This window comes from Manis javanica, chromosome 1 (genome assembly GCF_040802235.1).
Source record: "Manis javanica isolate MJ-LG chromosome 1, MJ_LKY, whole genome shotgun sequence".
Taxonomy (NCBI): Eukaryota; Metazoa; Chordata; class Mammalia; order Pholidota; family Manidae; genus Manis; species Manis javanica.
In genome coordinates this window covers 183957542-183985317 of record NC_133156.1, presented here as the reverse complement: position 1 = coordinate 183985317, position 27776 = coordinate 183957542, and the positions used below count along the sequence as shown (strand labels likewise).

The window sequence follows — 27776 nt, the reverse complement described above, 5'->3', positions numbered from 1 at the left end:
CCCTTGCTTCTTTCTTCACTCAGAAAATAGAAGCAATAGGAAGAGAATATGTACCTCCTCCTACCAACAGTTCTACCAATTTACCTGCATGTGTACCTGTGTGCTATGTTTTTCCTCTTATTAGAATAGAGTGGATGAGCTGTCTGGTTCTATCCTAGTCCATCCCCTCCCGTTGTAACATATTCCATCCCTTCTCACCTGTTCAGAAACTTTGCTCCTAAAGTTATCACCTCCCTCTCTGGCATCATCAGTTTTTCTCTACTCCATTTTCTAAATGGATCTTTCACATTTAGCATATAATATGCTGCATCATCACCCTATTTAAACCACACCATGACTGTACATTCCTCTCTAACTACCACTCCATTATTATACACCCCTTTTTAGCAAAACTTATTTAGAAAGTTGCCTTTATTTGTCTATACTCCCTGTTTCTGATGTTCTGTTGAATCTATTCCAATTCATTTACTCTGGTAAACTCCAGTGAAACTGCCATTCCATTGTCAATGTGATTTCCACTTTGCCAAATCAAGTGGTTAGTGATTTCCACATTGCCAAATCAAGTGGTTAGTTTTTAGTTTTCCAAAAGCTCTTGGCAACATGACACATCTGTTCACTCAGCTCTTCTTAGAGATTTTCTCCATTTCACTTCCAGATAGCATACTCTGCTGGCTCTCTTCCTATTTCATTGGGCTGCTCTTTTTAAGTCTTTGCTAGAACCTACTTTCTCAACAAACGTTGATATGACTAGAGTCTCAGTATTAGGACTTCTTCCCCATCTGTGCTCCCTCCTAATGCCCACTCCTGTGCTTGCTTCTAGTTATTTCATATAGTCTCTTTATCCTGGTGACTCCTAACTCCAGCTACTCACTTGACATCTTTCTTTGAAATCTAATAGCATCTCAGGTACAGTAATCCCAAGCTGAACTCTGATTTTCATCCCCAAACTTCCTCCCTACCAAGTATTTTCCAGTCCATAAGTGACCCCTCTGTTAGCCATTGCATAAGCTTCAAACTTTGGATTCTTTCTTTCAGACCATACCCGGTGTCCATAAGAAATTCCTCCAGGCTCTACTTCAAAATATATTCTTAGCATGTCTGCCACTAGTACCCACATCCAAGCCACCATTACCTCTTGCCTGGCCTAATGTAGTAGCCTCACAACTACAATCCCTATTTTTTGCTCATGCACCTCTACATTCTTTTCCACACAACAGCCAAAATCATCTTTTTAAAACACAAGTTAGATTATGTTACTTCCTTCCCTAAAACTTCCCATTAGCCTCTTCCATACTTAAAAGAAATCCAAACTCTTCCTTACTATGGACTAGGCCCTAAATTTTCTGGTCCCTGACTAAATGAATTCATCTCTAGCTGCTGTCAAATATGCCAAGCATGTTTTTAACCTCCAGAGTTTTGTACTCACTGTTCTCTTTGTCTGAGTCACTCTTTCCTCCACAGCTACCTGGTCCACTCCTTAGTTGACTCAGGGCTCTGCTCACCTAGCATATCTTTAGAGGGACTCTCCATGACCACCTGCCTGAACCAGCAGGCTCCCTAACTGCAAGCCCTGCTCCTTTACCCCATCATCACTCTCTCCTAACGTTCTGTTCTGTTCTCTTCTCTTCCATTCCATATCTATCTACTCTTTCCACACGAACACACACATATTAAAATAAACATTCTACTAGGGCAGACACTAACTTACTGCTATTTCTTCAATACCTAGAACAGTACCTAACACATATGTGCTCAGTAAGTATCAGTGAACTGTTGAATTAATGTTGTAATTCCGAGTGTCAACCAAACACTTGAAACCCTAGTTTTATTTCACTGCACCACACCACCTTACTTAATAGTTAATGAGAGATTGTTAACAAACTTGTGAACCTCATGATGATATTTAAAATAACTCATTTGTGTGTCTGTTGGTTAGTTACTTAAGTATTTAAAAATAGCAAGATAGGTCAAGATAGGTGTTAATGGATCATTATTACCTCCATCTAGACTCCTAGTCCCTAAGCTATGCATATTTAAAGTTGTAGGGAAAAGCTGTATTACTTATGATGGAACTACAGTATGGAGAAATAATGAAACAGATCATAAAGAGGGAATATTAGGGAAGTACCTTAAGGAATAATAATCATAAAGGCTGCTTTCTGGCTTTGATGTATACTGTGTCTATGTGGTAAACTTTTGTATATATTCAGATAAATTCTGTGTGGTAAGTCTTAAAGAAAAGGCACTGACAAAAGTAAGGACCCATGAGGGAGATATTTGGAATGACTTAAAGAGAAGACATTTCGAACTGTTTATTTTTGACTTGCTAGTATGATAAGCTGAAATCTTTCTTTCTTTCTGTTTCTTAGTACTGCTGGCGATGGACAGGTTTTAACTTTGGCTTTGACCTACTTGTAACTTACACCAATCGATACATCATTTTCAAACGCAATACACTGAATCAGCCATGTAGTGGATCTGTCAGTTTACAGCCTCGAAGGAGCATAGCATTTAGGTAGGATGAGATTGTCCTGCTCCTCTTCACTCCAGAAGAAATATAAGAAATGAAATTTAAAACTTGATCATTTACACCAATAATAGTAGAACTTTAGTAAGATAACACATATATAAACATGCAGGGAAATGATAAGGCTCCATTCCTGTGAAATGTATTAATAATCAAAAACATAAGATATAGTATGTCAGGGAGGAAGAAAAGCCTTCAATATAAGTGATAGGATTGACACTGGGCTTGAAGCTGTTGCTTTGAAGCTATTCCTAGCAAATAAAAGGACCAAAGTGGAAATACAGCAAGATATTTTTCCAGGAAAGCATGTCTGGTACTATCCTTCACTTTCTGTAGGACGTGTTATGTCCAGCTTTGCCTTTGAGCTGGCAGTGTTTTTCTGGAGAGGGTGCTGACAAATTGGAAAACAGCTCAATAAACCGATTTTTCTTTTAAAGTAATATATTTATACTTACCATATACTATATGAAAAATTAACTCAAAATGGGTAAAAGACCTAAACGTAAGGGCTAAAACTATGAAATAATTCTGGGAGGAAAACATGAGGAAAAGCTTCTTGGTATTGGATTTGGCAATGATTTCTTCAAATATAATACCAAAGCATAGGCAACAAAAGAAAACGGTAAATTGGACTCCATCAAAATTTAAAACCCTTGGGTATCAAAGTACACTTAACAACAAAGTGAAAAGGCAACCTGTAGAATGAGAGAAAATATTTGCTAACCACATATCTGATAAGGAGTTAATATCAAAAATATATAGAGAACTCCTAAAACTCCACAACAAAAAACACATAACCCAATTCAAAAATGGGGAAAGGACTTAAATGTTTTTCCAAAGAAAACACACAACTAGCCATAAAGCACTTGAAAAGATGCCCAACATAACTAATTGCTGGAGAAATGCAAATCAAAACCACAGTGTGATAGCACCTCACACTCATTAGGATGGCCTTACCAAAAACAAAAAGAACATGTGTTGGTGAAGACGTGGAGAAATGGGACCCTTGTGCACTGCTGGTGAGAATGTAAAATGGTTCATCCTTTGTAGAAACTAGTATATCATTGCTCAAAAAACTAAACATAGAATTGCTATGTGACCCGGCAATTCCCCTTTTGGTATTTACCCAAAAGAGTTAAAAGCATGGACTCAAACAGATATTTGTGCAACTCATTTTCATAGCAGCGTTATTCACAATAGCTGAATGGTAGAAGCAACCCAAGTGTCCATTCACAGATGTTCATGAATGAACAAAATGTGGTATATACCTACAATAGAATATTATTCAGCCTTTTAAAGAAGGAAATTCTGATACATGCTACAACATGAACCTTGAAGACATTATGCTAAGTGAAATAAGCCAGGCACAAAAGAACAAATACTGTGTTAATTCCATTCATATGAGGTACCTAGTAGACAAATTCTTAGATATAAAAAGTAGAGTGATGGCTATTGGGGGTGAGGTAAAGGGAAACAGGGAATTCATGTTTCCTGGGGACAGAGTTTCAGATGGGTAAGATGAAAAAGTGGAGATGGATGGTGGTGCTGATTGCAAAACAATGTGAATGTATTTAATGCCAACAACTGTACACTTGAAAATGGTTAAAGTGGTAAATATTATATGTATTTTACCACAATAAAAAAGGCATATTCATATATTATTTCTGTATCTCAGCTATGTAAATAGCACAAGCTTATAAATCTAAATGGAATGAGTTTATAGTTTGAAAAGACTTTTTAAAGTCTTTTGTCAAATAAAAGAAAATATAGGGAAAAAATGTAAATTTTAAAGTGACAAAGGGCTTATTTAAACTAATCTGTGGTTTAAAAAATCATGTTTTTTTTATTCTAGATTACGTTTGGCCTCTTTTGATAGTAGTGGAAAACTAATATGTAGTAGAACAACTGGCTATCAAATACTTACACTTGAAAAGGATCAGGTATGTTTACTTTTCTATTAATAATTTCATTATAATATTTGTCTTTTGAATCTTCTTTTGAAAATTCTTAATTAGAATTAACATTTGATTTAAAGATTGGTTTGAAAGTTTTTTGAAGGTAAAGATGTTAAGTATCATATTCACTTCTGCATAATTTACCTCATTCTATTAAAAGTATAGCTATGACCAAAAAAAAAAAACACAATTTGATTTAAGGAGCAGGGAAAAGTTGATAATGGGGAAATAATTGTTTATCCTGAATATCATCTTCACAAAGTTATGAATCTTAATTGCATTACCTATTGTGTTCAAAAGTACATGAAGATATACATTAATAGCAGACACCTTGAAGACAAATCCATTATGTTTCCATAGCTCCTGAGTATTAAGAGAACTTATCCTCAAGGACAAAAGGTCTCTAAAATGACAGATATCTGTAATGTTCCCAAAACTCTTTGAAGTCATTTATTTTTTCATGGAAGTTTTAATATGTCATCATGAGAAAATAAACCATTTTTAGAAAGTAAAATATTGAACTTTTTTTCTATTAAAACTAACCACCATTCCAAAGGCCATACTATTTTTTTTAAGTATCATTGATATAAAATCTAATATTGGTTTCAAGTATACAACACAGTGGTTCAACACTTACCCATATTATTAAATCCTCACCCCACTAGTACAGTTACTATTTATCAACATAGGGAGATATTACAGAACCACTGGCTGTATTCTCCATGCTCTACTACTATCCCTGGGATCAACTTATACTATGGTTGAGAATTTTTGTGCCCCTTTATTCCCCTCACCCTCCCCACCCTAGCCCCTCCCCCATACTAACCACCAGTCACTTCTCAGTATCTCTGAGTCTACTGCTGTTCTGTTCATTTAGTTTTGTTTTGTTTTTAGATTCCACAAATAAGTAAAATCCTATGGTATTTGTCTTTCTCCATCTGGCTTATTTCACTTAGCATAATGCCCTCTAGGTCCATCCATGTTGTTGCAAATGGCAGGATTTCTTTCTTTTTTATAGCTGAATACATGTACATGTACCACCTCTTCTTTATCCATTCATCTATTGATGGACACTTACATTGCTTCCATAACTTGGCTACTGTAAATAATGCAGCAGTAAACATAGGGGTACATACATCTTTTCAAATCAGGGATTCTGTTTTCTTTGAGTAAATTCCTAGAAGTAGAATACTGGGTCGAATGGTATCTCTATATATAGTTTTTTGAGGGACTCCATACTGGTTTCCATAGTGGCTACACCAGTTTAAATTCCCACCAACAGTTTAGGAGGGTTTCCTTTTCTCCACATCCTCCCCAACACTTGTTATTTTTTTGTCTTTTGGATAGTGGCCATTCTGACTAGTGTGAGGTGATAGCTCATTGTGGTTTTGATTTGCATTTCCCTGGTGATTAGCAATGTGGAGCACCTTTTCATGTGTCTGTTGGAAATTTTCTTTCCTGCTCTGTATTTTCTTTGGAAAAAAGTCTGTTCAGGTCCTCTGCTGATTTTTAATTGGGTTATTTGGTTTTTTGGTGTTGAGGCATATGAGTTCTTGATGTATTTTGCATGTTAACCCCTTACCGGATAAAGCATTTACAAATACATTCATAAGTTGTCTTTTCATTCTGCTGATGTTGTCAGAGGACATACTGTTTTAATAAAGGGCTCATACAGAGCCTATAATTCACATAAATTACTAGAAGTTAGCTATTTTCCTCAGACTGGAGAAGATTATAGAATATCAGAATTTAGCATTGCTAGGAACCTTGTGATAGTTCTAACCTCATATACCCCTTATGAGAACTCCTTTATTTTTTTTTTGATTACTTTTTTTTAAATTTTGGTATCATTAATATACACTTACATGAGCAGCATTGTGGTTACTAGATTCCCCCCATTATCAAGTCCCCACCACATACCCCATCACAGACACTGTCCATCAGCGTAGTAAGATGCTATGGAATCACTACTTGTCTTTGTGCTATACTGTCTTCCCTGTGCCCTCCCCCTGCATTATGTGTGCTAATTGTAATGCCCCTTTTTTCCCTTATCCCTCCCTTCCCACCCATGAGAACTCCTTTAACAGCATTCTTACAGTGGGTCCTCAACCCATTGTTGGAACTCTAGAGATACAGAGTTGACCCTCCCATGGTAGGTAGTATTTGAGAAGGTAGATACATATTAAGTTCAGATCTGCCTCCATTGGAATTCTCTATTGGCCCCTCTTGTACCCTCTGGAGCTACATGGACAATGGCTATCTTTACCTCTTCTATGTGGAACTTCATAAAAATATTGTCATGCCTCAAAGCAGCCAGAAACTTAAAAAGGTCCAGGCCAAGATAATAATTATATTCCAAATGTTCCTGAATTTGTTCTTCAACAAACATTTGTGTCCCTGCTGCATACTAGGTTCTATTCTAGGAGTGGAAAAAATATAAAGCTTATGTTATGTAGCTTAGGACAAGTAGCATGATAGAGATGAACTCAGAGTAGTGTGTAGCCATGGTTATTGGGAGAGGAGGATGAGGGAAGACAACTAAGGGAATACCTCCTCTCCTGGAAAAGTTGAAAAGTGACTGGATACCTGAACCAAGCCTCAGATGATAGATAAGATGGAGGCAAAAGAGCACATACATCATTCAGGGAACTGAAGGAGGTTTGGAAGAGTTCCGTAGGACTAGAGCCAAGGCAAGATGGGCTGTGGATGGAGGTGGACTTTCTTCTGAGATCTGTGGAGAGCTATGGAAAGGTTTTAATTGGAGAGTTGTATACGTATGTTTTACATAGGTCACAGATATTTGTTACAGAAGAAAAAATTAATAAGTTGAAAGGAAAATCATACATATCCCACTTAGAGATGATACCAAAATTGGATCTGACTGTTACTTATTTTGTAACCTGCTTTTTTGTACATAACCTTTCTTGTTGGTATATATCCACACCATTTTCATTACTGCATAGTATCAGCTATTTTGGATGTACCACAATTTAGATAATTCTCCCTTTTTGATAAAGTTTTTAGTTTTTTTCACTACTATAAAAAATGTACATATATCTTTACATTTTTCTGGGGTTTTCTTTCCCAACCAATTCTTTATTTTCATGGTCCAGTAATTTTACAAACGTGTTTGAATCAATTTCCCACCACATGGTATGTCTTTTTTTTTTTAATTTTGGCATCATTAATGTACAATTACTTGAACAACATTATGGTTACTAGACTCTCCCTATTATCAAGTCCCCCCCCCACATACCCATTACTGTCACTGTCCATCAGCATAGTAAGATGCTATACAATCATTACTTCTCTGTATATACTGCCTTTCCCATGTCCCCCCCGCCCCACTACATTATGTGGGCTAATCATAATGCCCTTCGTGCCCCTTTTCCCTCCCTTCCCACCCATCCTCCCCAGCCCAGTCCCTTTCCCTTTGATAACTGTTAGTCCATTCTTGGATTCTGTGAGTCTGCTGCTGTTTTGTTCCTTCCATTTTATCTTTGTTCTTATACTCCACAGATGAGTGAAATCATTTGGTACTTGTCTTTCTCTGCCTGGCTTATTTCACTGAGCATAATACCCTCTAGCTCCATCCACGTTGTTGCAAATGGTAGGACTTGTTTTCTTCCTCTGGCTGAATCCATCTACTGATGGACACTTAGGTTGCTTCCATTTCTTGGCTATTGTAAATAGTGCTACGATAAACATAGGGTGCATATGTCTTTTTCAAACTGGGCTGCTACATTCTTAGGGTAAAATCCTAGGAGTGGAATTCCTGGGTCAAATGGTATTTTTTTTTGTATCATTAATCTACAATTACATGAGGAACATTATATTTACTAGACTTCCCCCTTCACCAAGTCCCCCCTCCACATACCCCATTAGTCACTGTCCGTCAGCATAGTAAGATGCTGTAAAATCACTGCTTGTCTTCTCTGATGTTGATAGATTTTCGGATGTTGCACCATCCTTGCATCCCTGGGATGAATCCCACTTGATCATGATGGATGATCTTTTTGATGTATTTTTGAATTCAGTTTGCTAATATTTTGTTGAGTATCTTTGCATCTTTGTTCATCAGGGATATTGGTCTGTAATTTTCTTTTTTTGTGGTGTCTTTGCCTGGTTTTGGTATTAGAGTGATGTTGGCCTCGTAGAATGAGTTTGGGAGTATTCTGTCCTCTTCTATTTTTTGGAAAACTTTAAGGAGGATGGGTATTAGGTCTTCACTAAATGTTTGATAAAATTCAGCAGTGAAACCATCTGGTGGGGTTTTGTTCTTGAGTAGCTTTTCGATTACCAATTCAACTTCTTTGCTGGTAATTGGACTATTCAGATTTTCTGTTTCTTCCTGGGCCAGCCTTGGAAGGTTGTATTTTTCTAGAAAGTTGTCCATTTCTTCTAGATTATCGAATTTGTTTCCATATAATTTTTCATAGTATTTGTATTTCTGTGGTGTCCATAGTGATTTTTCCTTTCTCATTTCTGATTCTGTTTATGTGTGTAGACTCTTTATTTTCTTGATAAGTCTGGCTAGGGGTTCATCTATTTTGTTTATTTTCTCAAAGAACAAGCTCCTGCTTTCATTGATTCTTTCTGTTGTTTTATTCTTATCAATTTTATTTATTTATGCTTTAATCTTTATTATGTCTCTCCTTCTACTGACTTTAGGCCTCATTTGTTCTTCCTTTTCTACTTTCATTAATTGTGAGTTTAGACTGTTCATTTGGGATTGTTCTTCTTTCCTGAGGTAGGCCTGTATTGCAATATATTTCCCTCTTAGCACGACCTTCACTGCGTCCCACAGATTTTTGTGTTGTTGAATTACTGTTTTCATTTGTCTCCATATATTGCCTGATCTCTGTTTTTATTTGGTCATTGATCCACTGATTATTTAGGAGCATGTTATTACGCCTCCATGTGTTTGTGGGTTTTTTCATTTTCTTTGTGTAATTTACTTCTAGTTCCATACCTTTGTAATCTGAGAAGCTGATTGGTACAATTTCAATCTTTTTGAATTTACTGAGGTTCTTTTTGTGGCCTAGTATATGATCTATTCTTGAAAATGTTCCATGTGCACTTGAGAAGAATGTGTATCCTGTTGCTTTTGGATGGAGTGTTCTATAGATGGCTATTAGGTCCATCTGTTCTAATATGTTGTTCAGTGCCTCTGTCTCTTTACTTATTTTCTGTCTGGTTGATCTGTCCTTTGGAGTGAGTAGTGTGTTGAAGTCTCCTAAAATGAATGAATTGCATTCTATTTCCCCCTTTAATTCTGTTAGTGTTTGTTTCACATATGTAGGTGATCCTGTGTTGAGTGCATAGATATTTATAATTGTTATATCCTCTTGTTGAACTGACCCTTTTATCATTAAGTAATGTTCTTTTTTGTCTCTTGTGACTTTCTTTGTTTGAAGTCTATTTTGTCTGATACAAGTACTGCAACTCCTGCTTTTTTCTCACTATTAGTTGCATGAAATATCTTTTTCCATCCATTTACTTTCAGTCTGTGTATTTCTTTGGGTTTGAAGTGAGTCTCTTGTAGGCAGCATACAGATGGGTCTTGTTTTTATATCCATTCAGTAACTCTTTGTCTTTTGATTGGTGCATTCAGACCATTTACATTTAGGGTGATCATCAATAGGTATGTAGTTATTGTCATTACAGGCTTTAGATTCGTGGTTACCAAAGGTTCAAGGATAATTCCCTTAAAAATTAACAGTCAATTTAACTCACCTCGTATGCTATTACAAACACAGCCTAAAGGTTCTTTTTTTTTTTCCTTTTCTTCCTCCTCCATTCTTTGTATGTTATGAATCATATTCTGTATTCTTTGTCTATCCCTTGGATGACATCTATTTAGCCTTAGGAATACTTCCATCTATAGGAGTCCCTCCAAAATGCACTGTAGAGGTGGTTTGTGGGAGGTAAATTCTCTCAGCTTTTGCTTATCTGGAAATTGTTTAATCCCTCCTTAAAATTTAAATAACTTTGCTGGGTAGAGTATTCTTGTGTCAAGGCCCTTCTGCTTTATTGCATTAAATATATCATGCCACTCCCTTCTGGCCTGTAAGGTTTCTGTTGAGAAGTCTGATTATAGCCTGATGAGTTTTCCTTTGTATGTGATCTTTTTTCTCTCTCTAGCTGCTTTTAAAAGTCTGTCTTTATTCTTGATCTTTGCCATTTTAATTATTATATGTCTTGATGTCTTCCTTGGGTCCCTTGTGTTGGGAGATCTGTGTACCTCCATGGCTTGAGAGACTATTTCCTTCCCCAGATTGGGGAAGTTTTCGGCAATTACCTCCTCAATAACACTTTCTATCCCTTTTTCTCTCTTTTCTTCTTCTGGTACCCCTATAATGGGAATATTGTTCTGTTTGGATTGGTCACACAGTTCTCTCAATATTCTTTCATTCTTAGAGATTCTTTTTTCTCTCTGCACTTCAGCTTCTTCGTATTCCTCTTCTCTAATTTATATTCCATTTACCGTCTCTTTTACTACATCTAATCTGCTTTTAAATCCCTCCCTTTTATGTTTTATTTCAGATATGAAATTTCTTAATGGTTGAATCTCCGACTTAAATTCATTACTGAGTTCTTGAATATTTTTCTGTACCTCCATAAGCATGTTTATAATTTTTATTTTGAACTCTTTCAAGAAGATTGGTGAGTTCAGTTTCATTTGGCCCTTTTTCTGGGTTTTGTGAGATTTTGGTCTGAACCATGTTCTTTTGACGTTTCATATTTCTGTGTGGTGCCCACCAGTGCTCAGAAGCTCCAGTCTCTGGAGCTGCTCAGCCCCTAGAGTAAGGTTGGGGGTCGCAGGGGAGCAGCGCTGGTGCCTGAGGGGAGGAAAGATCTGTTTCCTGGTTCCCGCCTGCAGTGCCTGTCTCCAGTGTCAGAGCCAGTGGGCCAAGCACACAGGTGTAAGCCTCTGTGCTCATTGTCTCTAGCTGTTGTAGGCGGGGCCTCCCTCTGGCTGGCCTGACGCCAGCACAGTGACTGCCAGTTTGCGAACTGATGCCAGCAGGCTAGGAGGAAGGCGCAGCAGGCTGCGTGTCCCGGGGGGGGGCCTCAGAGCTGAGCAGCCAGCCAGAGGGGTGGAGCGCCTGAAGCTCCCCAAAGTTCCCAACCATCTGGGCAGAGCACGCCCAGACAACCTTGTTCAGCTCTCCCCTCCCGCCCCTGGGCAGCAAGCTCTGTGCACACCCTGCCCCTTCAGCAGCCATCTCCCTGCTGGGAAGCCTCTCAGACCACCTGCCTTTCCCTTGTACTGGAGCGACTGGGTGTGGATTCCTGTCCTCCACAAATGGCCAGAATCTCAAGCTCTCCACCTGTCCCAGCTTCCCAACCTCCAGAGCACCACACAATACAGGTTTCTGCTCACAAAGCAGATCTCCAGGGGTAGGTGTGCAGCAGTCCCAGGCTTCCACCCACTCCATGCTCCGTTTCTCTTCCTCCCACTGGTGAGCTGGGGTGGGGGAAGGGCCCAGGTCCTGCCAGATTAAGGTTTTCCTCCTTTACCCTGTTTCGTGAGGTCTGCTCTGTTCATGAGGTCTCTCTGCAGTCTGGTTCAGCCTTCTTTCTTGTTGCTATTTTAGGGTTAGTTGTATTAATCAACTATATTTTTGTACTTTTTGTGGTTTTAGGAGGAGTTCTCCATCTCACCTGTCACTCCGCCATCTTGAATCTCTTTTCTGGGTTTTTTTTTAAAAGATAAGTTCCAAGAAGTGGAATTCTTGTGGCAAACAGTGTATACATTTTCTAGTGGCTAAATTGCTCTCTAGAAATACTATCCAATTTACATTCCCTCCAGCAGTACAGGAGAGTATACCCAGCATAGTGTGTTATATCATTCTTTCTCAATTTTTCTCAGTATAAAAAGTGGAAACAAATCATACTTATTTTAATTTTAATTTCTTTGGTTACTGGTATGGTTCAGTTTTTGTATGCTTATTGGACATACTATCTTATGTAAATTGATATTTTTACATTGTTTATGTTTTCTTGTTAATTTTTAATAGCTTTTATGTAATAAGATTTGTGATACACAGGACTATACTAACTGTATTTGCATTATAGAATGATCTTAGCAATGTTTAAGAAGGATTAGAGACATGATAATGGCAGGAAGATGATTTAAAGCTGTTGCTATAATTCAGATAAAAAATGGTGAGAACCTTAATTTAAGGAAGGTAGCAATGGGGATGAAGAAATGTTGGTAGGTTCTAGAAATAAAATAGTGCAGTTGATAGAATTTGGTGCCTAATTGTGTGTGAGGGTGAGAAAGAAAGTAGTCAAAAATAGTTCCTGGTTTTCTGCCTTCAGCAACTTGATTTATAGTAATTTTTCCTGAGATGTGATTCATAGGAAGGAAAATGAACAGTACTAAAGGTCTGGAGTTTACAAGCAATAATGATTATATAACTTACAGGAAATGTGTAAAGAATATGACAGGATAGAAACCTAGGCAACATTGGTATTTAAGGGGTGGGTAAAAAGAGTAACCTGGTGTGAGACATTTAAGAGATTGGATGGGGGTCAAAGCCAAATTGCAAGACTGAAAGTATAGATGGCCCAGAGAGAGGGAAGAGTGGGTGGTGGCCAGTAGCTGAAGGTTTCAACTTGAGTTGCTTTATATCTAAGTGAGGATTTCCAGTAGGGAGTTGAACTTGTGGATCCTGGAATTTAGACCTAGATGATAGAATGTGGGAAAGTAGTAGAGAGTACAGAATAAGTGGCGTGAGCCTCAGAGAAGCAGGGACTTATAAATAAAGATGGAAAAATAATTATCTGCAAGTGGAAATGGAAACCTAAGAAGATGCCACCACTCTGATGCTGTGATGTGTGGGCTTATCAGCTTCCACTCCACAGTAGAAGAAGGAAAATCGAACTTTTTGGTGCTTCAATGCAAATGTTGTGGTAGATGTAAATTGAGCCCTCAAATGGAGTTAATGGTTTGGTGAAGCTAGGATTAGAGCTCTCCAGTTTGGGGATGGGAAATGGGAATTAATACAATCTAATATTCAGAAATTGGTGTGTCCTTTCAGTTCCCAAGTGGCATCTACATGGCTCCCTTCTTTTCCCAGGCCTTTGAACCCCCCCATAGCTTTAACCATCCTCATAATACCAGAATGCTGATCTTCCTCAGAGTTTTTGTTTTGTTATAGTACTGAATCTGGGTTTTTATCATCAGATATGCATCATCTGATCATCAGTCATCAAATGATCAGATAATAACTGATCATCAAAGCATATATCCTCAACAAATTTAGTAAATATGCCTTCTCAGAAATATTGCTGTGAACTGGCTACACAAGGGTGACTCACACATCTAAAGACCAACTGTGCTTTGACATCATTCCTCTCTGCTAACCCTGTTAGCAGCATCAGCCCAGGTGATCAACACACCTGACCCATCACCTTTTTCATCTTGTTCACTAACTTTTTTTTAAATACCACTTTCCCTGTTTGGGTATATATAGAGATACCATGGATGTGCATGTATATGTTTGGATCACATTTGTATTCCTTACCATCTTTATCTATTTTATCTTGCTGCTTCCTCAACACAAAAGGTGTGTCCATTTGAGACTACATCAGTCACACAAATGTTCCAGTTTCAGGCCCTCTTAATTGCAGGAGCATTTTCTTTAGTAAAAAAAAATTAAAATCTAGGGCTAAATAATGTTTAGTAGTATATTATCCAAAACAAATAAAATAAGGTGAAGCTGATAAACATATTCCCAAAAGAGGCACACTGTTGTATATCGAGCAGTGTTTTGCAATTTGTGATCAGAAGCACCTGGGAAGCTAACAGGCTTTTTTTTTTGAGGGTTGGGGCTTGGGGTGGGGGTGGGGGTGCATTCTGTGTACCTAGGGTGTGCTTGGTTTGTTAATCTAGGCTTTTGTGAATGGTGATAATTTCTAGGGTTTATTGTTTATTGGGCCTGCGTATAAGATGGAATTTTAAGTATTTTTAGCTGTTTCTCCAGTTCTTAAAGAATTTTTGTAACAATTGAAGAAAGGTTCCTCCCACATCTAATAACCTTTCAGGTGAATTTGGATTATTTTCTGCCACCAAATAGATGCATGTTTTAGGAGGTAATAGTGTCAGAAAATCTGGTGCAGGTCTTGGGGGAAAAAACCAGAAGACATTACAGAAATGCAAAGCATGTCTAAGTTCAAACATCACATGTGTTTCTTATTTGCCAGAGTAGGAAAATAGTATTTTGCTCTTTAAATGTACTGTCGTGTTTTGTGCCTCCCAATACATATTATATATCATTATTTCCCCCTCTGCTTCAAAATTACTGAACTGAAATGTTACCTATGAGTCAAAAGAAAATCCTTTGCAGGAAAAAAAAATGCTATTTTCTCCCACTGAGTTTGAACCGCACCTGATCTAATTCTCAAACCCTATTGCCTATTCCCTCACTAACACACTGTGAAATCTTAAAACCTTTGCACAATATGCCGCATTGGGGTACACTTGCGCATAGTGGAGTTATGGTCTCCAATGCACTCAGTGGCAAACCCTAGTTTGATGTTCCCCCAAGTATTCCAGTGTAGCCATGTTGGCCATAAAAGCATTTTTTAATTATAAATGACATATTCATAGAAAGGCCCAGACGTATCAAGTACTCAAAAAGCAGGAGTTCTCACTTTGTGCTTTTGCTTTTACTGTGAGGATTTATTCTCTTCACCAAATGCTGTTGGTAAAGGATTCCAAATGCAGGTTTGTAGCATGAGAGATGGTTACATTTGTAGCTCTCAGTTGTACTGTCTCTGTGGGATTTCAAGGCATTCTCATGTGTATTGATGTAACTCAACCTGAAATTGATTTTACCTGGCAATGTATTTTATGTTCCAAGAGACAGATAAATTAGTTGCATTAGAGACAGTGGGGAATCTTAGACAAGAGTGGGAACGAGGCTTATTGGTGATACTAATGACTTCCCACTTCCATTCCAATTATTTGCTATAAAGGACATCAGAAAATGAAGCTAAATGAGGAGTCTGTGTTTTTCTGGACTATATTCATAAATCTGTAGGTACTTAATAGAAATTTTCAGTAATGACAGTAACTACCATTATTGAGTACTTTGTATATGGCTGGCTTTGCTGAGCCCTCTGTGTTTCATTGCCTCATTTAATCCTCAGTGTAATCCTATGAGGTTTGGTACTTTTATTGTATCCATTTCACAGTGAGGAAGCTGCATTTGACAAGATCAGTGACTGCCCACGGTCACAAAGCTGTTGGGTGGGAGTTTTGAGATTTGAGTGACTCTCAGATGCCAGATGCGAACCCTTAACCACCATGCTCTCCTTCAATTCACTGAATTCAACAGTATGGTATTCTGTTTTACTTTTTTAATATTGCTGTCTACTTATCTTATTAAAGCTACAAATTTGTTTTATAGGAGCAAGTAGTGATGAACTTGGACAGCAGGCTTCTGATCTTCCCTTTATATATCTGCTGTAACTTCCTGTATATATCACCAGAAAAAAAAACTGAAAATAATCATCCAGAAAATCCAGAGAACTGAAGATCTCATCAGTTGCAAAGAGTAGCACTTTGAAAACTTTTTTAGCCAGCTTTAATTTAATGGCCCTACTGATATTCACATCTAAGGTGACTAACAATGACAAAGGCCTTATGAACTGTACAGATAATACAGAAGACTATTCTTACCCTCATTACATTTCTATGCATATATAAAATACATTTTAAAGCCAAGAAAGTATCTGTCAGCCATCTATCTCTGTTATAAAGATGTCGACTTATGCTTTTAATTTAACATTAGAAAATTGCTGTAGGTAAATTTCACATTTCTCTACAAACAAATACAGGTTTATTTTTAGCTTAAACTTTGATCCTAGCTAATGTTGGCAAACCTCAGTTGCCATCTGTAAATTTATTTTTATTTGACTAAAGGAATAATTTGAGCAGCCAATTATAAATGCCCTTTCAATTGGTGTGCTTAAAGCTGTCCTTTAATTTTTTTCAGGTGCTTTTTTATGATTATTCCTATTCTAATATTTTTCTAAGTTATACTTGTTTTTAATCATTACTTTTTTCATAGTTTTGGAGATTAAACTGGGGAACTTTTTATTTAACTTAAACATTTTCTTGCTGTTTTATTTTGCTTGCTTTAGGATTTTAACAAAAAATCAGCTTCAGACATTCAAATGAACTTGAATGGGGGAGAAAATCAGTTTGAGTCTGAGGATATTCCTTTGCCTTACATGGTCTTTTTCTTTGACATTCTATACAACTTTATTATTAGGTCATGGATTATTTATATACCAAATATTATACTTTAAACATTTTCATATTCTCTGATCTTTAGAATTATGTTCAAGTTTTAGTTGGTAATCCTAAACTTAAGCTCAGGACTTTATAATCTCTAATTGAGTGCCTTTGAGTTACACATGCTAATAGAAATTTCATAGCAAATGTAAATAAGGTTGGAGGATCTCATAGAAGCTAATAAAGCATTCATGTAAAAATAGAACTTATTTTTGTCAAAAATGAGATGTGCACTTGTCATGATTTATATGTGTTGACTTACTGTGTTTACTGCTATTTTGAAAATAGCCATGCTCCTCTCTTTCCAGTCAGAGTAAGTACTTTTTGTGGTTAATGTATATTTTTAGTAAGTTTTTAGAAATGGGAATCATTTTTATGTATCTATGAATAAGTACAATTTGGAAAAACTAAATGAGCTCTTATATAAAATGGACCAAAAAAACCTAGTTAAAAACAGAATTTTTTCTTTCTAGTTAGACTTTTTTCCAATTAGATTTAACTTTTGGAATTTATTGGGATTTTCTTCCCTATTAATATGTCCATAGGTTCATAAATTGCTTTTGTCCTTTCAAAATTCATCTTCTTTGAACTTGAACCTTTTAAATGCCTCACCCTCTTGTCCATTCTCAGAACTGGTATCTAACTGTTTCAGATATAATAATTTGGCTGTATCAAGAGGCTACATTTCTTCTTTTTATATTTGGCTATAATTATATCTCTCATGAGATCCTTTTGTTTTCTATCTTACAGCATCATAGGTTCTTTACCCTTTATGTATTAAAAAATATATAAATCTTAAATTGAATTACTTGAATAATTGAATTTTTACAGAACTTGGGAGTAAAGATAGTTAAAGTTTGAGTATATTGGTGAGTGAAATTTTATTTCACTTACACAAATTAGCAAAATTGGTATTATATATGGTTCCTGTCCATTGGTTCTTTCCTGGCCAAATTGCTTATGTCATCCACAAACAGAATAATTATTTCTTCAGTCACAAGTAGGATGTGCTCTCACTTAAGAAACTGGTAATTGTCAGCTAGTACTTCACACTGATAGGAAAGATCTGCTTTTGTTTTCTTACCAAATACTTCATTGTGTTTACATGCTTTTCATTATTTTCAATAAAGTTATTAATAGTGTCGACTGAAATATGAAAGCTTTTATATGTTTGTCAGCTTTTGCCTTCTTGACTTTGCCAAGTCTTTTTTTAAGCTGTTGGGGCTAGAAAACAATATCTACTCATTAATAATTACTTTTGCTTGGCTAAAAGTAAAGGTCCTTCAGTGAAAATGTTCTAGACTCTTATGCTAAATGATTAAAGAGGGATGTGAATGTACCTTTGCTTTTTTTATTTGTTTTAATGGATTTGGTTTGAAACTTAGCAAGGTAGTCAAAAGTCTGAACAGTGGTAGTCCACAGCTTTAGAAGCTAACATTTTATCACATTTCAAGCCTTGCAATTGGATTACTATCGTACATGAATAATTGTTAACATCAAATGCAAGAGTAGGGCTACCAAAAGTCACTGGCTATTTAAGTCAATTTAAATTTAAGATTTGCTCTTCAGTCACACTAGGCACATTGTAAGTGCTTAGTAACCACATGTAACTAGTGAGTAGCATATTAGACAATGCAGATAAGCATATTTCCATCACTGCAGAAAGTTCTGTTAAACAGAGTTGGTCTAGAATATTGGACTGTTAATGTTGAAACTATGTCAAAAGTTACATCTGTTAAAGATGAACCCTTGCAAAGAATAGAAAAGATAGCCCCTTCCTCAGCCTTCCCCGCGAGCGGACGCGGTAGCGCCTCCGCCTCGCTTTTTCTTATTTTCTCCCCCTTCTCCCTTTCCTTTTTTTCCTTCTCCTCCCTCCCCCTCTTCATTTCCCGTCGGAGGCACTTCCCCCGGGCAGGGGCAGAGCCGGTGTCACCACCCGCCTCTGCCCTCCCCCCGCCGCCCTATGGCGAGAAGGAGCCCCCTCCCCACCCGGGCACTAGCGGCGGCGGCCCCAGGCCCGGGGGCATCATGGAACTGAGTCGCCGACCCACCCACCGGCCGCAGCCGTGAGTACCGCCCGAGCGCCCGCGCCTGCGCCCGCCGGCCCGGTTCCTCTCTTGTCTCTCCTCAGTCGGCCCAGTCCTCGTCCCGCGCGTCCCGCCGCCCCGCGCCAAGAAAAATGTGGTGACAGGCCCCCGGATAACCCCGAGTCACCGCCGTGAGGCCTACAGCTCTGCCGGGGAGGAGGAGGGGGAAAAGAATGTTTCTCCATCGCAGAGAGATGAAGTGATTCAGTGGCTGGCTAAACTCAAGTACCAATTCAACCTTTACCCAGAAACACTTGCTCTGGCTAGCAGTCTTTTGGACAGGTTTTTAGCTACTGTAAAGGCCCACCCAAAATACTTGAGTTGTATTGCAATCAGCTGTATTTTCCTAGCTGCCAAGGCTGTTGAGGAAGATGAGAGAATTCCAGTACTGAAGGTTTTGGCAAGAGACAGTTTCTGTGGGTGTTCTTCATCTGAAATTCTGAGGATGGAGAGAATTATTCTGGATAAGTTGAATTGGGATCTTCACACAGCCACACCGTTGGATTTTCTTCACATTTTTCATGCCATTGCAGTGTCAACTAGGCCTCAGTTACTTTTCAGTTTGCCCAAACTGAGCCCATCTCAACATTTGGCAATCCTTACCAAGCAATTGCTTCACTGTATGGCCTACAGCCAACTTCTGCAGTTCAAAGGATCCATGCTTGCTCTAGCCATGGTTAGTTTAGAAATGGAGAAACTCATTCCTGATTGGCTTCCTCTTACAATTGAACTGCTTCAGAAAGCACAGATGGATAGCTCCCAGTTGATCCACTGTCGGGAGCTTGTGGCACATCACCTTTCTACTCTGCAGTCTTCCCTGCCTCTAAATTCCGTTTATGTCTACCGTCCCCTCAAGCACACCCTGGTGACCTGTGACAAAGGAGTGTTCAGATTACATCCCTCCTCTGTCCCAGGCCCAGATTTCTCCAAGGACAACAGCAAACCAGAAGTGCCAGTGAGAAGTAGAGCAGCCTTCTGCCATCACCTCCCAGTTGCCAGTGGGTGCAAGCATACCTCTGCTAAACGCAAAGTAGAAGAAATGGAAGTGGATGACTTCTATGATGGAATCAAACGGCTCTATAATGAAGATAATGGTTCAGAAAATGTGGGTTCTGTGTGTGGCACTGATGTATCAAGGCAAGAGGGACATGCTTCCCCTTGTCCACCTTTGCAGCCTGTTTCTGTCATGTAGCTTTCAGGCATGACCTTTAAGTGTTAAGTAAGACTACTCTGGAAATGGGAACAGAAAATCAGGAAAGGTTGTATTAAGGTATATAACTTACCAGGCTGATTTGAAATGAGCCAGAAGAAAAAAACCCCATTTACTTGTATGGCTAATTATAATTGAACATTATTTAAGCACTTAAAGACCAAAAAAAAAGTATAAAATTCAAAAGATCCAAAACTTTTCTAAACTAAAAAATTTCTTTGTGGTGTTTGTCCATTCTACCCTTTTCTCTGATAAAACATGATGTAGATTTCCCATGTGTCAGAATTCACAATTTTTTTTTACATCCCCAAATTCATAGTTAGCAAACCTTATCTGTCCCCAATGTCCTGATTTAATTTCCCTTTTGCTTTGGCTTGCTTCTTTGAATACTTATTAAATTTTATGCATGTTGATCTATCTATAGCCTGACACTGATTAGGAAACCCTCAAGTTAATTTTTAGCAATTTACTGAGCAAATTATTACAGTGAGACAGCCATGATTCATATTCAGATTAATCTGCAAAAGGTACTTCAGAATTGCCCCGTGAGTCAGAGGTGATAATAGGAAAAGGATTCACATTACCATGGTTTTGTCTCAATTTCTGTTAGCTTAGGAACAAAATCATTGTTTTCATTTTTATTTCCAAGTGAAGCTTAAAAGTAGCACATAATTAGGACACTCAGATTTGTTGAAAGCATTTTTGACATTTATATAAAAGAACTTGTGATAAAATTACTATATCCAGATGCTCACCAAAGAGACATGCAACAATTAAAGTTGGGGGCAACTGATAGTTTTCATTCATAATCAGTGAGAGAGACTAGATGTTGGGGCAGCTCTGATTTGGGTCTGTAACATGTAAGAACTGAATTCAGTACCCTAGTTTTATGTTAAGCTATTAGGATTTTCTTGATAGTCATTTCCCCTGTCTCCCCAGCCTACCTGTATTTCTTTTAATGACTTCTGGATCCTGAGCTCCCTGTGCAGTCTGATGTAGGTATTTCAGTGTACTGATGATAAACGCATCTGGTAGCAATAAAAGTTGTCCTTAACCTTTAAAAAAAAAGAAAGAAAGAAAAAAAAAAGATAATAGAGCCATCCTCTGCAAATAACTTGTCAATCACCTGAAAAGATACATTGAATCATAATTTCAAGCAATGTGGACCTAAAAAATAAAAGGCATAGTACCAACCAGAGAGTTTGAAGTTCTTCCCAAGGTCTAAGATACAGAGACATAAAAGCAAAAAGCCTGAAATGTCATCAATCACTGTTAACTAGCAGTCAGACTACATCTAATTAGGGGGAAAATTACTGACTCAACAGCATGCATCCATAGATAGTGACAAATTAGAATACTTTGTAAAGGCTGGTATTTTTGTTTTTGTTTTTTATGAAGTAGGACTGGCAAAGATATAAAAAAAAAACTAACCGAGGCTAGAGACAGTACATTTGGAGAGAATCACAGATGGCTAATACTGGTTCTTACATAAGGTGCATACATACTTTAAGTACAGTTTGCCTTTATTGAAAACTTACTGTCTGGTTGGGGAGGGAATTTATAATCAAGTGTGATAATAATGTATGATCTTACCCCACCTACCCCACTCAAACTGCACTACAATGGCCTTCAGAATGAGGGAACTTCAAACCATGTTATCATAAACCTATTAGAAAGGTTTCTTCCCAACACAATTGCTGGACATATACAGTGCTGATAATCTACATCCTAAGAGAGGGCAGCTTGATCAGTAAATAAGCCCCAAAGGAACCCAATTTCTATCCCACATCTTAAAGGGGGAGGAGAGCCATTTGGAGACCACCTGGCTAATACTCATCCCAGTTGTCCCTTTAGGGAACTTACTCCTCTGGTTTTTCCCTTTCTCTTCTGTATCTTTACTTTTTTTTCTCTTTATGAACTCATTTGCACCAATATTTAAAGGTACTTAAGTTTCTCCCATTCTCAAAAAATCTTCAGTCACACACTACCTCTAAGCAGTGCTGTATTTTGGCCTCTATCAGCCAAGCTTCTCAACAAGGGTCTCTAAATGCTCTCTCCACTTCAAAAGCCATTCACAACTCAACTCCACTAAAACTTCCTGAATCAACAAAGACTTTATTACTAAATTGTATAGGTTAGATGTGGGTTTTTCATTCCTTTTAACTAATCCTTAAAATTAATCACTTTGTTCTCTTAAAAGTAGCCTTCTTTTAAAACTTCTGACACCACATTCTCCTACTTTTCCTTCTGTTTTTCTGGCTACACCTTAGTCTCGTCTCTCGTGAGGCCCTTTGCTTTTCTCTCTTGAGCCTGCACCAAGTGATTTCATGCATTCTCATGGCTTCAAAGAACATCTATAGTCTGATGATTCTTTTCTCTCTAGTTCCAGCCTAGATCTCTCTTCTGAGCTCCAGATACACATCTAGTGTTCAAAATGGCACCTCAAATAAGCATGTCCTCAAATTAGCATGTCAACATCTTCCCTCAGAATTTATCCCATATGCCTTATCTTAGCAAATGATGCTACTGTGTACCTAGTTTCACAAGCTAGAAACCTTCTGTCATTCTTGAAACTTCTAAATTCCCTCATCTTCCAAAAATCAGTAGGTTTTTCCAGTTTTGACTATTTTTGAAGTTCAGGCACTTTCCACCTTACTAGCAGATACCATTCTAGTACAGGCCATGGTGATTTCCAATCTAGATTATTTTACCAGCCTCTTACTATATTCTCCCTCTAGTCAAGTCTCCACACCCCAATAGTGTTCTCTGAATAATTCAAACTCAAATCTTGATTCCCTTCCATCCTTAAAACCCTTCAAAGACTCTCATTGACTTTGCTTCAGGAGAATTCTTTACCATAGTTGACAAGCCTATTCTAGCACTGTATTTATATTTTGCTCCTAATTTCCTAGGTGGCTGCCATAATTCTTTCCTTTGGGTCTCTGGCCTATCCTCTCCCTTGCCTCTTGCTCTTATGCATCTCTTATGCATTCAGTCTCCTCTATCTGCACAATTTCTTCTACCTCTCCTCACCACAAACGTAACCCGTTTTAAATGGCTAATTTCACCTGGCTAATTTCTACTCATCCTTACGGTCTCGTTTAAACACCATTTCCTACTTGAAACTTTTCTTGACAACTCCCCCTCAAAACCAGCTAGGTACTCATATGCATTATATCTCATTCTTCCCCTATCAACACTGTTTGATAATACTACCTTACCCCTTTACACTGTTTACTTGTTTATATCCCTCCCTGGACAGCAAGCTACTGAAAAGCAGACTTGTGTCTTTTTTGTTATGGGTTGAGTTTGTTCCCCTCAGTTCTTGTCTTGTCACAACAAAGATTTGAAAAGCAGAGACACAGTAGTGAAGCAGAGCAAAAAGTTTTATTTGAATACACTCCAAAGGACAAGTGAGCCAAAGTCAAGGTATACAAAGGCTCCAAACTTTTAGGGGAGGGTCTATTTACCAGGACCTAGCTAGGAGGCAGTTCTTTTTTTGTCAGCATTAGTTATACACCCATTCCTCTTGGTGCACATGTCTTTTCCTAAAATGCACACAAAAAAGCCCATGCAGGAAGGGGGGAAGCAGAACTGCAATTTATTTTAATGAGATTATGATGAGGTGTGGTTTGGGCAGTTCTTAGTTTTGCTGGATTATGCTAACGTTGGCATTAGGTTGGGACCAGTTCAGCCTGGTCCCAATAGTCGAAGAAGTTTTGTCCCTGCAAAGCCGTTGTTGTCTTCACGTGGGACCCCCTACTTGGACGGTTTGGGCAGTATTTTTCCTTGAACCTTATCCTCTTTGAGTAATTTTATTAATCATGCCCTCTTTCTTTCTTTTAATTTTTGATATTTGACATCTGGGGACATGCTAAGACTGCCCTTCTTGGGGCTAGCTAATTCCTAGAGAGAGCAAATGTCTCCCCTTAAGACTGTGCTTTTCACAAGCAAACGAGACAAGCAAAAGCTCATACCCTCCAACCACCTTCATTATCAAACTCTCAAAAGCCAAGGTGGTATTTCTCTACCCTAATGTCTCCAGGGGCAGGTACCAAACAACTGTGGACAGCCCCTACATCCAAAGGCCTGCTGAAATTATTCAATCTAGCCAATCTTAAATCTCAGCCTGTTTACCCCACCTTTGCTATTGCATCCTGTAAAAACCACAATAAAGGCTCTCACTCATGTTTTCTTTCCCCTTGTTCTCTCTGTCTCTGAGCCCACCCTATGCTTAGTCCTGTGGACTTAAAACTGTTTAAATATACCATGTTTGCAAGTGATTTTATACGAAATATTTTATGCATATGGACAAGAACTGTTACGGAAAACCTGGACGGGATCGCTGACGGAAGAACCAAGCAGCACTCAGAGGTCTTGGAGGGTGGAGGTTTATTTCACACCAGTGGGCTCAAGGAGAGTGATCTCCAAAAGTCTGAGCCCAAGCACAGGTAAGAGGAGCAATTTATACCTTTCCACCTATGTGGCAGTTTGGCGTGAGCGGCAAGCAGGTCGGAAGAAGAACCCAGTAGGGTCTCAAGGTGGGGAGGGACTGAGATTCTCCTGTGGGCTCTATCGGCCATGTTGAATATTTTCCTTATCACTGCCCCCTCTAATGCCCCTTTAAATACCTTGTTTTAGGGGGCATCATCATCTTGATTTATGACAGGGTCATAATGGCTTTGCGTGTACACGAGCTGTATGGAGCTGTATAATGTGTTCCTTAATAAAAGTTAATGAGCCAGTTGAGGAGACATGGTCCTACTAGGAGCCCAAGGAGCAAAAGGGCTGCTGGCCCAGCAAGGCCAGTTAGAAGAGTTGTTAGCCATGGGTTCCATTCAAACCATCCCCAAAACCAGGACTTTTTGTTTTCTAGTACTTTATTTCTACATTGGATGTTCTCTTTTACTTTAGCTAGTGAGCTTCTAACTATGCCAGACTGGTTTGCATAAAAACAGCAATCTTCTCCAAGGGCTATGCATAAACCTCCCTGAGACAAGTCCTCAATGATTTTGCAACACCATTTCAGCCAGGGAATCAACTTGATCTTGAAGTTGATTCATGGTGGATTTAAGCTTCTCTAAATCTTGATTTACATCCTGCATCAGGGCAGTGTTATATTTAGGAGTTGGTGCATATTTTGCAACACAGGAAACAAGCTAGGATTTCACCACGTTTTTCTTTTTGGGTGAGGTGAAGCCCCTGCCGGGAACAGTCCAGAGCCCTTGGGGAGAACTTTATGGGGATCCCCTAAGCCTGCCAAGGGTCCATGTGGCCTTAGAGTGAATCTTGGCTCTTGATGCTGGATGGTTATTAGGGCTCCTGTATCATATCCAGACTTGTTATAGCCTGATTGCCCAAGTGTATCCAGTTCCCCACTGATAATGTAGGGGTTGGCTTATAGTGAGGTTAAGTATTCCTGCTGACTCCTGTTTTAAAAATAGTCAAGGGTTACTAGTTGGCCCTCCTGAAAAGGTGGCTGCAGTAACACATATCCAGTAGGGGCAATAAAATTGTCTGGGGTCATTGCAAGGTTTCATTTTTTGGGTTTCAGGGGGGTTATCAGGGCACATGTACACAGGAGGGTTTTCTATTATTCTTTGGACTTGGCCTGAATATGTAGGTATGTTTGTTTCAGGAAATAGGTCAGGTAGGTAGAGGGTCAGCATAGGACCAGGTGTGATTGCCAGGAGATTAGATGGCTTACATTCATACCTCCAATTACTTTGAGCTGAGACTCTTCCCCCTGAAGACAGTGTGAGGTTATATAGCTTAGGGTTTCTTTATCCATCCCAATGCAGTTTGGGCAGTTAGGAACAGTCCAAGCAGGTATAGATGTAACATTACACAGAGAAACTTAGTTTGGAGATATGGGGAAGTTAGACAGGCTGAGGTCCAAATTTAAAGTTAAGAGAGGCAAGTAAGCACAGCAGCACAACCTATGATTACCCAATAGACAATGGAAAGGGCAACTTTGTGGGGGACATTCCAGTCAGAGGGGGCAGCAGCGAGTCCAGTTCCCAGGATGAGAGATTCCACACTGGCGAGGGCCAGGATCCACGGCATGCAGGTGTTTATTAGAGGGCAATCGTCAGATGCAGAGGCAGAGGGGATTCTGCGGGTCTAGCTGGGCCTTCCACTGATGTATTTCTTCGTCCAGATTATGGGCCTTTTTCATTCTGGAATGATGGACCCACAGAGTCATGCCTGAAATTTTGCAGGCAGAAGGAGTGGTTAGAACAACAATGTGTGGGCCAGTCCACTGAGATTTAAGGGGGTCCTTTTTCCAATCTTTGACCCAGACCAAGCCCCTACCTGGAAGGAATGTACTGGGGTCCCCAAGGAGATTGGGGCTCTTTCTGTGGTATATTATTGTAGCTTATTTAGGGTGACTCCGAAGGCTTGAAGCTGTTCTCTTACTTATCTCGTATTTGGTGTAGGTTTCTTGGGAGGCTTCCTAGACACGGAGGGGGAGGGCGTCCATACACTAATTCAAAAGGGGAGAAACCCTGTGCTCCGGGTGTGCAATAGGCACACAGGAGGGTCAAGGGTAGTAGGTCCGGCCATAGGAGGCCGGTTTCTTGACAGAACTTGGTTAGGGTTCCCTTCAGGGTGCAATTCATTCACTCTACTTTCCCTGAACTCTGGGGCCTGTAGGCAGTGTGGAGTTTCCAGGTGATGTTGAGAGATTTGGTCAAAATCTGTACTGCATTTGCTACAAATACAGGTCCATTATCACTGTGGATTGCAGGCAGTAGGCCAAACCAGGGTATGATCTCCCTCAGGAGAACTTTGGCTACCTCTCGACTTCATTCAGTCCTGGTCGGGAAGGCTTCAACCCACCCAGAGTATGTACACACTATTACTAGGAGGTATCTGCATCCTCTGCTTGGCTGGACATCTGTGAAGTCTATGTCTAGGTCTTCAAAGGGGGCAGCACCTGCCCTTTGGACACCTGGTGGGTGTCATGGCACAGATCAAGCGTTATTCCTGGCACAAGTCATGCACCACTCACTTGTTGCCCAACACAATGTTGGCAACTGGCTGATGTAGTACTGCTTCTTGAAGAGGGCTTCCAGTGCAGTTTTTCCTAGGTGGGTGAGCTAATGATACTCGCTGACTAGATGCCTTCCGGTTGCAGTTGGGACAAAGATGCATCCGTCAGGCAGCATCCACCACCCTTTCTCAGGGTGACTCCTTCAGCCATGGCCCAGTCTTTCTCCTTTTCAGTGTACTTGGGTGGAGGGGCCTCCACTGAGGGCATTAGGGCCACGGGGAGGGAAGGAGCTTTACCTGTCTCCTTACTGGCTGCTCCCTTAGCGGCTTCATCTGCCAGGGGATTTCCCTGTGTTAGAGGGTCGTTTTCCTTTTGGTGTCCTTTGCAATGTAGAATTGCTATTTCTTTTGGGAGCCAACAGCCTTGAGGAGTTTTAGTATTTCTTCCTTGTTCTTGGTTGCTTTTCCTGCTGCAGTGAGGAGACCCCTTTCCTTGTAGATTGCCCCATGAATGTGTACAGTGGCAAATGCATATTGGGAGTCAGTGTAGCTGTTGACTTGCTTGCTCTCGCTGATGGTGAGGGCTCAGATCAAGGCATGTAATTTGGCCCATTGTGTTGACTGTCCAGCCAGTAGGGCTTTTGCTTCTAAGACTTCAGTGGCAGTGGTCACTGCATCACCTGCTTTC

The 27776-nt window shown here is 39.2% G+C and overlaps 1 protein-coding gene and 1 pseudogene across 3 annotated transcripts in view; both read left to right on the top strand.

The window, feature by feature from the left end:
- GMCL1 (germ cell-less 1, spermatogenesis associated) overlaps window positions 1-18134 on the top strand; it is a 51933-nt gene extending 33799 nt beyond the window's left edge. For 2 of the 3 annotated variants that reach the window (XM_073211996.1, XM_073211992.1), the window contains 3 exons: window positions 2370-2515; window positions 4380-4467; window positions 15906-18134. In XM_073211996.1, coding sequence (XP_073068097.1) covers window positions 2370-2515; window positions 4380-4467; window positions 15906-16031 — 360 coding nt within the window. In that variant the 3' untranslated portion in view covers window positions 16032-18134. The remainder of the gene's footprint in view (window positions 1-2369; window positions 2516-4379; window positions 4468-15905) is intronic. The other variant, XM_073212002.1, reaches the window with a different exon arrangement.
- Window positions 18135-18511: 377 nt separating this feature from the next.
- LOC118968321 (cyclin-I pseudogene) lies at window positions 18512-21043 on the top strand (annotated as a pseudogene).
- Window positions 21044-27776: the final 6733 nt, after the last annotated feature.